Genomic DNA, 15165 nt, shown 5'->3' with positions numbered 1-15165 from the left:
CTAGGTGATTTTCATGTCAGCCTCTGTCTCTGTGACGGAGGACTTCGGGGCCTCTTCCTTTCCTTCAGGACCACGGCCTCTCAGGTAGCCCTTCCAGCGGGCCAGGCTATGATGGGCCGAAGAGCGGATCTCCCGACTCCGCAGGGCGTAGATGACAGGGTCGACCATGGAGTTGACGAGGCACAGCAAGGAGCAGAAGGCAAAGACCTTCTTGACCTGGTCACTCAGCGGGGCGACCAGGCTGTGGGCTAGGAGGGCCAGTACCGGGAACCAGCATATGACCAACACAGCCAGCAGCAGCCCCAGGGTCTTGGCCAACCTCACGTCCAGCCTCATGCGGATCATCCCTGGCAGCTGTCTGTCCTGGTGCTCGGCCAAGTTGACTGCATGCTGATAGGCCTTCCAGAGGACGTGCCCGTAGGTGTAGATAATGCCGGAGAAGAGAATGGCAACCAGCAGGAGCCAGCCCAGGAGATAGTTGTCGGGGACCAACGGGATAAGCTGAGAGCAGGGACTGGGACAGCAGGTCCACCCCATGAGAGGCAGGTAGGAGACCAACGCTGACAAGACCCACATGATGCCCAGGGTTGCCAGGGCCCTCCCACGGGTGAGTAGAGCTTTGTATGTAGGTGGGTAGCGCAGACAGAGGTAACGGTCAATGGCGGTCAGCAGCAGGCTGCCCACCGAGGCGGTGAAGGTCAGGGTCACACTACCGATCTTCAGCAGGAAGATGGCCTTGGAATCCACGCTGTGGAAGACGTGGAAATTGATAAAGTTGCAGGCGAAGATCACACTGGCCAGGAAGTCAGCTATAGCCAAGCTGCCAATGAACAGGTATGAGGGCTTCCTGCGGAGTCGGCAGGAGGACAGAATCAGATAAAGCACTGTCAGGTTCTCCAGGGCACTTAGCAGGCTCAGCAGGGTGCACAGCACCGCAATCGCCACCTGCTGAGGACGGCTGAGGACCATGTAATCCTTCATGGGGTTGAAATTCAAGTCATTCTTTGAGCCATTGACTGCCTCCATCTCCAGGCAGAACTCCATGGGTGGGGGCCCTTCCGCGTCCACTGGCTGGTCCAGAGGGCTCGGCTGCAGGACAAGGAAAAGAGAGAACTTTTCAGTCAGTGCAATCATCCAACTGACTCCAGTCCAACTTGGACCTGTGCGGATGCAACCCCTGTTGAAAAATCAGCTTCCACTGTGGCTGTATACATTGCCCTTTGTCCATTCAAATGGACAGCCAGCCAGAGCCACGGGCAGGCGACAGGCAGAAAACCCTCATCTGAACACTTCCTTTTGAAAGCAAGGGGAATCCCCCGGAGGCAACAACCAAGAGGAAAGCAAAACCCCAAAGAAATGGAATCTGGAGATGATGTAAGGGGGTTTCCATTGTGTGTGTGTGTGTGTGTGTGTGCGCGCGCGCGCACACACACACACCAGTTTTGGTAAAGTGCTGAAGTTTTAACAACAGTTTGGGGAAGGGAAATAAGACTATTTTTACCCCAAGTGGTGGGAAGATAAGCTATAGAGGATAAAATATTTTATTTTATTTTATTTATTTATTTTTTAAATTTTTTTATTGGTTATTCAAAACATTACAAAGATTGCAGAATCACATCAGTTACACATCCACATTTTTACATAATACCATAATAGTAACTGTTGTATTCTGCTACCTTTCCTATCCTCTACTATCCCCCCTCCCCTCCCCTCCCATCTTCTCTCTCTACCCCATCTAACTGTAATTCATTTCTCTCCTTATTTTTTTCCCATTCCCCTCACAACCTCTTATATGTAATTTTGTATAACAATGAGGGTCTCCTTCCATTTCCATGCAATTTCCCTTTTCTCTCCCTTTCCCTCCCACTTCATGACTCTGCTTAATGTTAATCTTTTCCTCCTGCTCTTCCTCCCTTCTCTGTTCTTAGTTGCTCTCATTATATCAAAATAAAATATTTTATATAAAATATAGAAATCCAAATAAGCTGGTTGTGGTGACACACATCTATAATCCCAGCTACTTGGAGGCTGAGGCAGGAATATTGCAAATTTGAGGCCAGCCTCAGCAATTTAGTGAGACCATGTCTCAAAATAAAAAATAATAAGGACTGGAGCTGGGGTTGTGGTTGTGGCTCAGCAGTAGAGCGCTCACCTATCATGTGCCGGGCCCTGGCTTCGATCCTCATCACCACATAAAAATAAATAAATAAAATAAAAGTATTGTGTCCAACTACAACTATTTTTTTAAAAAATTATAAGGACTAGGGATTGAGCTGAGTGATAAGGCACCACTGGATTCAATCCCTAATACACAAAAAAATTCAGTTAAATTTGAATGTTAGATAACGAATCTTTCTTAATATAAAAGTTTGTGATATTGAAGAAAAAACTCGGGACATGTAAATATTGTCTGAGACACGATAGATATAATTAGAAAGCAAGCTAAACATTTTTATACAGAGATATGCTTACGCAGCTTGCACAAAATTACTACATAAAAAGGCCTGTGGAATTTGGGCTCGACATATAGAATTTCACAATGTGTGAAAGCAACAGCAAGCATTAGCAGGAATGTTCAATAACAGAATTACCCTTCCAAGAGCTTTGTAAAGTATAATTATTAGGTAAAACTTACAAAAATGTGTTTGGGATAATTAGCTATAATTAAAAACATGAGCACAGAATAAGAGACTGTCTGGGTAGACATTTTTAAAAATTATTTTTTTTCATTTATTTATTTATTTTTTTAGTTGTAGTTGAACACAATACCTTTATTTCACTTATTTATTTTATGTGGTGCTGAGGATCGAACCCAGTGCCTCACACATGCCAGGTGAGCGCACTACCACTTGAGCCACATCCCAGCCCCCATTTTATTTATTTCTTATGGTACTGTGGATTGAATCCTGGACCTCACACATGCTAGGCTACATCCTCAACACCTCTTTATTTTTCATTTTGGGACAGGGACTCATTACATTGCGCAGGCTGGCTCTGAACTTGTGATCCTCGGCCTCCTGAGTAGTTGAAATTACAGGTGTGCACCACGCCCAGCCTATTTTTTTGAGATGAGGCCTTGCTCAGTTGTCCTCCTGGCCTTGAATTTCTGAGCTCAAGCTCCTCCTGCCTCAGCCTCCCAGAGGCAAGACTATAGGTGCATGTCACTGTGCCTGCTGTGGGTAGATTTGAAAAAGAATGAATAAAATTTCTGGAAGTGAGGGCTAGCCATGTAGCTCAGTGATAGAGTGCTTGCCTAGCATGAGCCGGCCTGGGGGAAGATCCCCAGCATGGCGGGGTGGGGCTCGGAATCAGGCATCATCCCTTCCCAGGGTTAGTGCGGCAGCTTCCCACCCAGGCTCCCTGCTTTCCTGCAAGCCCATTTCTGGTTTGATTTTCAATACATCAACCTGAGAGGTCCTTTTAAACATGTCAGATCATGTTGCTCCTCTGCCCCAATGCTACTGAGTTCCCCATGTCATTCACAGCAAAAGTCTTAGTCCGGACAGTGACCTGATAGGACTTAGGTGATCTGGTCCTTACCTCTCTGACCTCCTTAACCATATTTGTCTTGGTCACTCAGCTTGAGCCTTGTTAGCTGCTGCTTTGCTTCCTTCCTTCCTTCCTTCCTTCCGTCCTTCCTTCCTTCCTTCCTTCTTCCTTCCGTCCTTCCTTTCTTTCTTTTTGGCAATACTAGGAATTGAACCCAGGGGTGCCCTATCACTGAGCTACATTCCTAGCCTATTATTATTATTGATATTATTATTAATTATTTTTAATTTTGAGACAGTTGTTGCTCAGGCTGACCTTGAACTTCCAGGGGGTGAGCCCAGGGCCTTGTACATGCCAGGCACTTGCTCTACCACTGAACGATATCCCCAGCCCTGTATCTTTTTTTGTGTAGTTACTGGAAAAATCCAAGCGACATGGGACTCCTGTCGTATGGTCATGGGCAGTGTGCCTGCTGCCTGCAGCCAGCCAGGTGGAGGTTTTCTTCCTACCTCAGCCCGGCTCCAGGAGCTGACTCCAGTTCCCCAGGAGATTTGCTTCCTGGCCTCCAGATCTTTGCCCCAAGATTCTTTTCCTGGCTCACCTTCCTCCTCCTCCTCCTCCTCCTCCTTCTTCTTTTTAAATTTTTTTTTCTTTTTTTAGTTGTAGATGGACACAATACCTTTATTTATCTTTACGTGGTACCGAGGATTGAATTCAAGGCCTCACACATGCCAGGCGAGTGCTCCACCACGGAGCCACACCTCCAGCCCTCACCTTCCTTCTTGACCTTCCATTTGGGCTCATCTCCTGCCCAGTGCGGACTCTCTCCAGCCCTCAGTCACATGCACAACTCCCAACCTTACTCTGTCCTTCCAGTATGTACCGTCAGGGACCACCACAGGCACATAAGACAAAAAAAACAAGCCTTTAGCTCCTGACCCCATTGTCTATTAAAAGAAGGGTATGCAGAAAGACCAGAAAAACATCCGGGACCTTAAACCTTTTTTATGGTTTGCATCTAGAATGTTCCACAAAGGCTCAGAGAGAGAGAGAGAGAGAGAGAGAGAGAGAGAGAATAAACTAAATGATTACTGATTTTTATCTTCTACAAAGAAGAAATTCCTGAAAAAAAAAAAAATACTATACTCATGACCAGGGGAAATGACCAGACCTTAGCCCACCCTAGAACCCTAGAACTAGTAAAAAGCTGGCCCCTTCCTTGGGAAACACTCTGATATTCATATTCATTCTCTCTCTCTCTCTCTCTCTCTCTCTCTCTCTCTCTCTCTCAGTACTGTCTCTCCTCTCGTGAAATAAAACCCCACAATTAAAGCTTTCTCTGTGTGTCTGTACCCCTGGCTGACCCCATACAAATTCCATACAGAATATTTTTCTAGCCATAATCTAATTTCATCTACCTATGATAGAAGATTCACAGGTGGGTGGGGCAAACTATGTCACATGTATAGATTAGTATTTCAAAATGGACCCCACTCTGCATCACTATAATTTACTAATAAATTTGTTTAAAAAGAGCAATTATGTTTGGGGCTGGGGACGTGGCTCAGTGGTTGGAGAACTTGCCCAGTATGCACAGGACCCAGGTTCCATCACCAGCACTTAAAAAAAAAAAAGTCTATTATTCAGTAGTTTTTCAGATTTTTAAGGGAGCAAACACTCTGACAATTGTAGGACCCCTATTTATAAAACAGGCCACTATGTTGGGAGCTCAGGTTCATCTGTGGAACTGTCAGGCTCCAAGGAACAGATTGAAAACCTCATTTCATCCATCACCATCAACTTATCATGGAGCAAACAGAGAACGGTGGGATGTGATTTGCCCAAGGTCACCCAACAAATCAGTGGCAAAGCCAGAATTGGACTCACACCTCCTGACTCTTGTGCCGCAGGAACAGAGATGGCCCCACCCAGGGAGGCTGGAAAGTGGCCCAGAGACAGATGCTCTTGACAGAGCATGGTCAAGGTCAAAAAGCAGCGCTAACTGAGCTCTCTCTCCACCTGGCCACAGTGAGTGACAGACAGTGCCCAAGTGGTGCAAGCTTCCTCAGCTCCATGTCCTGGGTCACCACCTCAGAGGTCAGAGATGCAAGAAGCCCCCTGCTCCTCGTAACTCTCAACAGGGACTCTCTTCTCTTGTTTCCCTTGAAAAACTGCCCCCTCTACCCCGGGAATGGTTTACCTCCCACCCCACCCCCAGAGCCCAGCCTAGAAGAGAGACTCTGGGGGTGGCAGTGGCTGGCATCTGTGCCTTGCTCAGTCCCAGTGTGGCTGGTGACCTGTGGCTACTGTCCAGAGTGGGAAAGGGCAGGAAGCGCAGGGATTCGGATGGAGGGCCTTAGAAGACAGCATCTAGCAACAGCAGGACACCCAGGGTGACAGGAAACCCAGCGCCTGTCCACTGGCCCTTTGGGCAGATAGAAATTCTGGAGTCACAACATCTGGCTTCTAGATGGAGCTGCCTCTAGGCAAGGACGGGGGTCTGGGTGCCCAGCGCCTGCGGATCGGGGTGACTGCGCCAGTCCCACCTCCGCCACACCTGTGCAAATCCCTGCAGCTTTCTGAGCCTCTCTTCTCATCAATGAAGTAGCAATGGCGATACCTGCCTCCTCCAAGGTTACTGGGGCTGACTGATGATTTGTAACCCCCGCCAGGGTGGGCTCTGATGGGGTACTGATCCTCCCCAAGTGTATGACACATCTGTGCTTTTTTTTAAAGGAAAAGGAAGCAGCTAGGAATGAGCAGCAACAGGGGACCCTAACAGAGCAGGTCACAGGAATTGCCTTTCGTGAACAACCAGGTAACACGGAACAATGGGTGGACTAATCCTGAGAATAAATAGGTGGACACAAAGAGAGCCAGTTAAGAAGTACGTAAAAAAGGAAAGATCAATGGGCTGATTCCTGGCAGGGTCTACTGAGGTCACTGTACAGCTAGGAGTTATGGCCATAGGTTTCTCAATGTATTTCAGAAGAGAAATTTCTTTAGTAGCACAGGTGCACTAAGGCAAACTGTCCAGTCACTGACCCGGACACCCACATTAACATGGGGTTGAGCCTGGCGCTGTGGAGAATGCCTTTAATCCCAGCGGCTCAGGAGGCTAAGGCAGGAAGATTCAAATTCAAAGCCAGCCTCAGGAACTTAGCAAGGCCCTAAGTGACTCAGCAAGACCCTCTGTCAAAATGAAAGATAAAAAGAGCTGAGGGTGCTCCGTGGTTCAGCACCCCTGGGTTCAATTCAATCCCTGGTACAAAAAAATGGGGTTGACTTGCAGATGAAGCCCCCCTGAATAGGATGGCTACTACTGCACTGCCCCATGTGAAGGAGGAGTTGAACACCCGATTGGTAAGGCTGCAGCAGGTGGTCCTCAGTTCTCCTGCTAAACGTCAAACAGTAATAATTTTCAAAAACGGTTTCCTCTGCTGTTCTCTGCTCAGACCACCCACTCTCACTCTTGAGAGAGCCCTTTGCTGGAGACTTACTTTACTTTCACTCATGATAAAATACTCCTGCTGGACTTGTTTTTGCGGGGGGGGGGTGAGGGGGGGTGTGTGTGGTACTAGAGATTGAACCCCAGGGTCACTCGCCCACTGAGCCGAAACCCCAGGCCCTATTTTTATATTTTATTTGATTTAGCAACTCTCACTGAGTTGCTTAGTACTTTGCTTTTGCTGAGGCTAGCTTTGAATTCTCGATCCTCCTGTCTCAGCCTCCTGGGATCACAGGTGTGTGCCACCGCGCCCAGTGTCTTGCTGAACTTCAAATTTTCTTTCATCAGGACACAAGAACCAAGGTTTGGCGCTTCAGCTCCCCCCGTCCTGAGACACACCTGATAAAAAGAGCCACCGATGTATGCAAAAACATTTTGTGATCCAGTGCTGTACAGATGTGAGATTAAAAGAGAACCGACCGAGTGCGTTCTCCACTCACAAAAAGTCAAAGGCCAGGAACCACCTGCGCGCCTTCCCAGGAGGGCATCTAGGCTGGGCCTGCTGTCTGGGGGCTGCAGCCTGGACCGGGCTCCTGCAGGCTGAGCCTGGGGAGCTGGGCATGGGAGGCTTGAGGCCTGGGAAATGCTCAGGAGAAGGTGTGCCTGGGGGTTTTCTGACCTGAAGTGAAAACCTGAAGTGAAAGAAGGTGGCAGCTGCAGACTGTGTGTCGAGTCCTGGAACCCCCACCCTGCCGTGGGAAGCTGAGGTTCCTTGCACCAGTCTCACGGGGCGGGTGAGGGGGTTGGTTTGGGTTTTGGTTTGGTTTGGTGCTGGGGACGGAACCCAGGGCCCATGGCACACTGAGCATGTGCTCTACCCAGTCTCCTCTTCCTGGGTTCTATCCCTGCCCTGTCACTGAGTGGTTTGGGGCAGGTCCCTTCTACACTCTGAGCCTCCCTCTTTTCTCAGGTGGGTTAAGGGGGGTGACTCCTAGGGTCTTCACCTAGAAATTCAGCATGTTGGATCCCAATGTCATGAACTTTGAAACAAGACATTCCTGGATTCAAATTTGGTTCTGCAATGAATGGGCTGTGTGATCTTGGGCAAGTTACTGCATTTCTCTGAGGCTCTGTTTCATCACCTGTAAACAGGGAGAAATACTACCATAGAACTTTGTGCAGATTAATGCTAGAAGATTACTAAACTCACAGCAGTGTGCCTGGTGACTGTAGGTGCCTAATGAAGAGCAGGAAATGCTCACTAGAGTTACTTCATAGGATCCTCATAGGATTCTGTGCTCAAGTCATTCTGGAACGAGGCAGATAGAAAGACCCCCACTTACTCCGGACTGACGCCCTAGCACCATGAGGCCAAACCATCAACATGTAGAAACCGATTTGACCTGCAAGAATAAGCCATCAGTAACAGATCAAGGTGACCTTCTGGACCCGCTACTCAGCAGCCCTGGTTGCTGTCTATGGACAGCCCAGGAAGGGTGTCCTGGGCTTCCTTCCACCTTTTTCCTTTCTGTAGTGCTAGGGACTGAACTCGGGGCTCAAGCATGCCAGGCAAGCACTCTCCCACTGAGCTACATCCCTGGCCCCCACAGTTCATCTTCTAGTCCCCTGGTTCTTGCCCTTGATCACAGTTACAATAATTTTTTTTTCTGGAGTTTTGGGTTGTAGGCTGTGGTCCTTGACCCACGTTTTATCTATTTTTATCTGCGGATAATGGCTTAGTGGTGGTATGCACGAGGCCCTGGTTTCCTTCCCCACCACCACAAAAACAAAACAAAACAAAGCAAAAAAAAAGTGGCCCCTGCCTCCTCCAGGAAGCTTTCCCTGGTTTCTCCCACGACTGGCGGAAGCTTGAGGAGTCCTACCCCCTGGATCTCTGTCCACTTTGTATTATTTGTGTCCATTCTGCACCTTGCTTTCTGGACAATGAGGTTTCTGATCTTGAACTTTCAATTTGGGTCTGGAAGTGAAGTTGTCACATCCCCCTTTCTCCCAAAAAGTTGCTGCCTAGCACAATGTTAGGCCCACATTTGATTCTTGGAGGAGGACTTTTTTTTTTTTTTTTTTAGCACCAGGGATTGAACCCAAGGACACTTAACCACTGAGTCACATCCCCAACCCTCTTTGTTTTTTATTTTGAAACGGGGTCTCAATGAGTTGCTTAGGGTTTTGCTAAATTGCCGAGGCTGGCTTTGAACTTGTGATCCTCCTGCCTCAGCCTCCCAAGCCCATGGGATTATGGGTGTCCTCCATGACTTGGTGGAGGTCTTTTGAGGAGGGGCCAGAGCAAAGCAGCCGTGTGCCCACAGAACTCAGCCCAGCCAGGTGAGGTGATTGGATGGCCCCCGAGCTGCCACTCCTGGACCCTGTGCCCACAGCAGCTGTTGCTCAGGAGTCCTCCTTCAGCAGAGCTCTAAAGCAGGACGTGACCTTGAAGGTCAGCAGCTGTCCAGACTCCTTTGGCCTTGGGGACGGACCACAAGGACAGTCACTCTTCAGGTGGATCCAGCAGAGGAGGGGAGAGCATGGTGGGGAGAAGGAACTTGAAATGTCTTCAGTGGCATAAGTCCCATAAGTATTAATGGAGAGCCAAATACAGAACCTGAATACAGAGCTGAGGAGCTGCCCCAGGGCTGGCTTTCCTAATCAATCCCTTTAATAAACTCCTTCTGGGATTTCCAACACCTGAGCCAGCAGGAAGACTGGGAAAAGCAAGCACTTAAATACTTTTAAATTGATTTATCGAATGAATAAATGAACCAAGTCCTGTTTTCAGGGAGGTTCGGTGTTTGTTTCTCAATGCCGGGGATCCACTCAGAGCCTCAGGCATGCTAGGTAAGCACACTAACACTGAGCTCCATCCTCAGCCTTTTTTATCTTACTTTGAGACAGGGCCTCACTAAATTGCTGAGGCTGGCCTCAAACTCTCGATCCTCCTACCTCAGCCTCCTGAGTCAAAATCATGGCCTGTGTGCATGCCAGGCAAGTGCTCTACCATGAGTCACATCTGCAGCCTGAGGAGGTAGGTGGCTTTGAAACAGACACAGACATAGATGTAAAAATGGATGAAATGTGGGTCATGCTTGAGTTCAGTCCCTAGCACTACAGAAAGGGAAAAGGTGGAAGGAAGCCCAGGACACCCTTCCTGGGCTGTCCATAGACAGCAACCAGGGCTGCTGAGGAGCAGGTCCAGAAGGTCACCTTGATCTGTTACTGATGGCTTATTCTTGCAGGTCAAATCGGTTTCTACATGTTGATGGTTTGGCCTCATGGTGACAGGGCGTCAGTCCGGAGTAAGTGGGGGTCTTTCTATCTACCTCGTTCCAGAATGACTTGAGCACAGAATCCTATGAGGATCCTATGAAGTAACTCTAGTGAGCATTTCCTGCTCTTCATTAGGCACCTACAGTCACCAGGCACACTGCTGTGAGTTTAGTAATCTTCTAGCATTAATCTGCACAAAGTTCTATGGTAGTATTTCTCCTCGCGCTTCCTCTCGAACTCACGGTCCTCCTACCCCAAGCCTGGGCCCCTGCATCTGGCTTCACCTGCATCCTTGCTGTGCAGCTTAAATAATCATTAAAATGATTGAGCAGTATGGGGCTGTCTGGTTGAACTGGAGAGAATGTGTGAGCCCACAGGAGGAATCAGGGGCTCACAGTTGGAGCCTGGGCTCTGGCACCAGGTGGCTCTGTGGAGAAGCCCTTTCCCTGTCTTGTTCCCACACGGCCATCCAAAAGGAGGACAGGAGGGTTATGGTGATGGGTCCTGGGCATTGAATTAGCTCTGTCTATGTACTGCCTCCTGTAAGCCTCAAAACAACCCTGCAAATAGGTCTTATTATTATTTTCCATATTTTATAGATGGGGAAGTTGGGGCCTAGAAATATAAAGAAACTTACACCCGGAGCCATGGCGGATGCCTATAATCCCAGCGGCTAGGGAGGCCGAGGCAGGAGGATCGCAAGTTCAAAACCAGCCTCAGCAAAAGCAAGGCGCTAAGCAACTCAGTGAGACCCTGTCTCTAAATAAAATACAAAATAGGGTTGGGGACGCGGCTCCGTGGTCAAATTCCTGAGTTCAATCTCTGGTACCGCCCCCAACACACACACGAAAAAGAGATATGGAGAAACTCGCTGGTATCATTGGGCTTAATTCCTCCAAAGCCCCAGGATCCCTTCCTATGATTCTTTTTTTCCATTTTCCCCTCTCTGTCTCCGGACAGACGCTTGGTGAATTGACTCACTAGTCCAAGATCTGCCCACAGGATGGTTTTGTCACTTTTCAAACATCTTCTTCCTCTTTCTGCTATCTTTTGTGCTCCTGCAACTTCCTTTTCAGAGAACAGCCTAGTGGAGCCTGCGACCATATCACACTTGATAATTTACACCCCAGCTGTCCAGTGAACCAAGCACCTTTCCTCAGGCAGAGGGGTTCAGAGGGGCTAAGTCACTCACCCAGACACCCACAGCAAGCGGCAGTCTGGCCTGGTCATAACCCAAGGTGCAGAGGCAGGCGAGGGGCCCAGACCGTGGACGCAGACATGTGTTGTCTTTACTCCCAGGGGAAGACCACATCCCTCTTCTCTTTTTTGACTCTTTCGTCTTTTAACCAGTTTTGCTCCCTCATGCCTCCCTAGACTTTACTCAGTCTGACCTTGAGGATCTGCCTGGGCTGTTGGGCCTTGGAATCGTGGTTCCCACAGTATTATTAGCTTTGTGCCCTCCGGTAAGGTCGCTCAGTTTTTTCGCCTCTTTCTCTCAGTTTCCTCATCTGCAAAATGGGAACAGCCGAGAGACAGTACTTGCCTCCTGGGTGGTGGCGAGGCACAAGGATTAATCGAGACAGGGCCACGCTTTCCACAGGGCGGGCGCAGGGAGCCCTCCTCAGCGACGGCTCCAGACATCTTCTGTAGAAGGCATACTCCTTACAGGTGTCTCCTCCGGGTCCCAAGTTCTTTGCTGGTTGATAGTGAGTGAGAGTGACAGGTCATCTCTGTTGTGCTCTTGGGCTGGGAGGGGGAGGGTCAAAGAGGGAAAGGAGAGGTGGCCAGGAAGGCTGGGCCCGGAAGGCAGAGGAAGAGGATCCTGTTTCTGTGGAAGCCTGGCGGTGGCCAGCCGGGGCGCACTCAGCAGCCACCCGCCTGCCGTCGTGACAGGAGCCCTGGGTCAAGAACACACCTGACTTCAGTTCCACTCTGGGAGAACTACAGCCGATGGCTGGGCAGCAGTCCCTTCTCACAGGGCGGGATTTTCTTTCTTTCCAGTACTGGCAACAGACTCCGCGGGTCTCCACCACTGAGGGGGAGCCAGGCGCTCAGCAACCCAGGGAGGCTCTGTCTCTAAATAAAATACAAAATGGGGCTGCGGGTGTGGCCCGGTGGCCGAGTGCCCCTGCGCTCAGTCTACCACTGAGCGACTTCTCCAGTGCTGTTTTATTCTTCCTTTTGAAATTGGGTCTTGCTAAGTTGCTAAGGCTGGCCTCAAACTTGTCATCCTCCCGCCTCAGCCTCCGGGGTTGCTGGAATTTCAGGTGTGCCTCTAGGAGGGGCTTTCTGATGAGCTCTCAGAAGGTCCTGCCAGTCTGGAGGTGATGTGGTCAGCCACAGCAGAGGAGCTGGCCGAGAACAGGAGGGCATCATTGCCTGGAACCCCCACTGTGGCCTCAGCCTCCTTTGCCATCTTAAAATTCCCCAGATGCTACAGTGCTTTTGATGTGGGTTACACCCATCGGTGTTGTAAAATCAAATGGGTAATTTAAAAATACCTTTAACTATTAACCAGACATCAGTTCTAGTTTAATAGCATTATACCTTTAGAGTGAGTGGATCTATTACTCTAGCAGAGATCAATATTGGAATTGAGTTGTCGTTTGTTTATTTGACAAGCCCCCTTTTGGGGAGTTTGGTGGGGGAGAGAAATAGACGCTACCAGCATAATGTGGATAGAGTTTTTCATTTTTACTCGACTAAGGGAAACTGCTCAGGATTGAGAATACTCCAGCATGGGAAGAAGGAACCTGCGTCTCAGGAACTCGTCTTTTGGGTGTGCATATAAGTTTGCCATAATTCTACTTTTAAAAAGTTTGACTTGTGTTCAGTTTGATAACCATATCCTTGGCCTCAGTGTTTTAAAGAGGTCTCATCATCTTCTACAAAGACACAAGGCTTCAGACTTACACAACCTAAGTATGACCAGAAATGTCTGAGCTCAGAGATTATTCTGAGCAAAGAAAATAATTAATGCATACTTATTTAAAGTAATTACAGTCAGAAATGGGTTTAATTTTAAAAGGTAGCATGCATCCTTTAGCAGTTTAACCTAGACAGACTGGCTAAATCAGCGTGTTTTATTTCCATACTTGATTACGTTTAGTTTCTCTGGTTGAAAGGAAAATAACAAAAAGCTTTCAAAAGTCCTAAGGGTATAATAGGAAATGGATTATTTTGAATTTCCTTTCCTGTTATTTGGTGGATCTGGCCAGCCAATTAAAAGCTTTGGAGTTGGGGTGTATACATTAATGGGGGTGTGTATGACCAATGTGATTCTGCAAACTGTACAATCAGAAAAATGAGAAATTATACTCCATTTGATTCAAACGTATGAAATGTCAAGATCATTGTACTGTCACGTGTATCTAATAAAAATAAAATAAATAAAAAATAAATTAATGGGGGTGTTATTTTATACTACTTTGCATTGACTTGTAATGGATTTATGGGGGGAAAACCTCTTGAGCTGTGAACTTTGATTATAAACATAACGTCTATCCATTTCAAAAGCTTTCCTTGCTTTTAGCAGAGAGCCTGTGTACACTTACACGCGACGAACAATGGTTTAAAAGATTTATTTCAAAAAGTTATTGCATGTTTTCATGCAATTTGGAAAATTGTTTACTTCAAAACTACAGATTCACAAGGAAAAAAGACCCCATAAAAGTGTATGTTTCAGGATTTTCATAATCGCAATAAATATTCAGCATTTTTTCTAAGGAAAATGAATTTTGTTTATGAGTAAAAGTATGCATTTTTAAAAACTTCCAGATTAATGCTTCTTATGTGAAGCTGCTGAACTAAAAGTAAAAGGAAGGAACCAAGTCTAGGCAGTCCGGAGGGGTGGGGTCGAGGGAGGCAGTTAAGTACACTAAGTTACCTCCTCCAGAGGCTGCAGGCTCCCACAGTAGACGGTAAGCCCTTTGAGGACAGGCTATTGGATTTATCTTTGTATCTTCCCCAGCACTTAGCATAGTGCCTTGCACATGATAGGCACCCAATAAGTATTGATAATGAAAAAAAAATTACATTTAACAAGCCTATTTCTGTTAATAGAAATAACATTTTTTTGAAAAATACATTAATAGAAAATAACTCTGAATCTCTTTCTTGCCTGGCTTAGGAGAAGGCAGCTAGATTCTGCTTCTGCGTTCAACTCTTTTTTTTTCTTTTTTCTTTTTTTTAAAGACTGAAAGAGAATTTTTTTAATATTTATTTTTTAGTTCTCGGCGGACACAACATCTTTGTATGTGGTGCTGAGGATTGAACCGGGGCCGCATGCATGCCAGGCGAGCGCACTACCGCTTGAGGCACATCCCCAGCCCTGTGTTCGACTCTTGTTGTGGTTAAAGTATAAGAAGAAATTGAGTCTGCCACTGTGAGTAGGAGTTTCCTCTGTGACAGGTACCTCTGCAACATGCTTATTACACACTTTGTCTCTCTTCTCTCCTGTTCAAATCTATATTATATGTTCTTTAATTTTTTTAAAATTTTACTTGTAATTGATAAATGATAATTATCTCTCTGGAGTACCAGGTGATGTTATGATACGTTTATCAAAGTTGACAAAAGAGGACTGAGCACAGGTAGTTTATGAGTAAAAGTATGCATTTTAAAAATGCCTGAGCGGGGCTGGGGATGTGGCTCAAGCGGTAGCCCGCTCGCCTGGCATGCGTGCGGCCCGGGTTCGATCCTCAGCACCACATACAAACAAAGATGCTGTGTCCGCCGATAAATAAAAAATAAAATTCTCTTTAAAAAAAAAAAATGCCTGAGCGCAGGCTTAGCACACTCCAGACTCAATTCCCCAGGAAAAAAAAAAAAAAAGAATGCTCAAAGTTTTTAAAAATCTTTTTCTAGTTGTAGTTGGACACGATACCTTTATTTTATTTATTTTTATTCGGTGCTGAGGTTTGATCCCAGCCTCACATTAGCTGGGC

At 47.2% G+C, this 15165-nt stretch overlaps 1 protein-coding gene across 1 annotated transcript; it reads right to left on the bottom strand.

Annotated features, from left to right (window-relative positions):
• Positions 1–1044, bottom strand: Cnr2 (cannabinoid receptor 2). Its single transcript, XM_076863235.1, has one exon. The coding sequence runs from the start codon at positions 1042–1044 to the stop codon at positions 1–3; it is 1044 nt and encodes a 347-aa protein (XP_076719350.1).
• Between the last annotated feature and the right edge of the window lie 14121 nt (positions 1045–15165).

This window comes from Callospermophilus lateralis, chromosome 7, assembly GCF_048772815.1.
Source record: "Callospermophilus lateralis isolate mCalLat2 chromosome 7, mCalLat2.hap1, whole genome shotgun sequence".
Lineage (NCBI taxonomy): Eukaryota > Metazoa > Chordata > Mammalia > Rodentia > Sciuridae > Callospermophilus > Callospermophilus lateralis.
The sequence above is the reverse complement of the archived record's forward strand: the minus strand, read 5'-3'. Positions and strand labels throughout refer to the sequence as shown.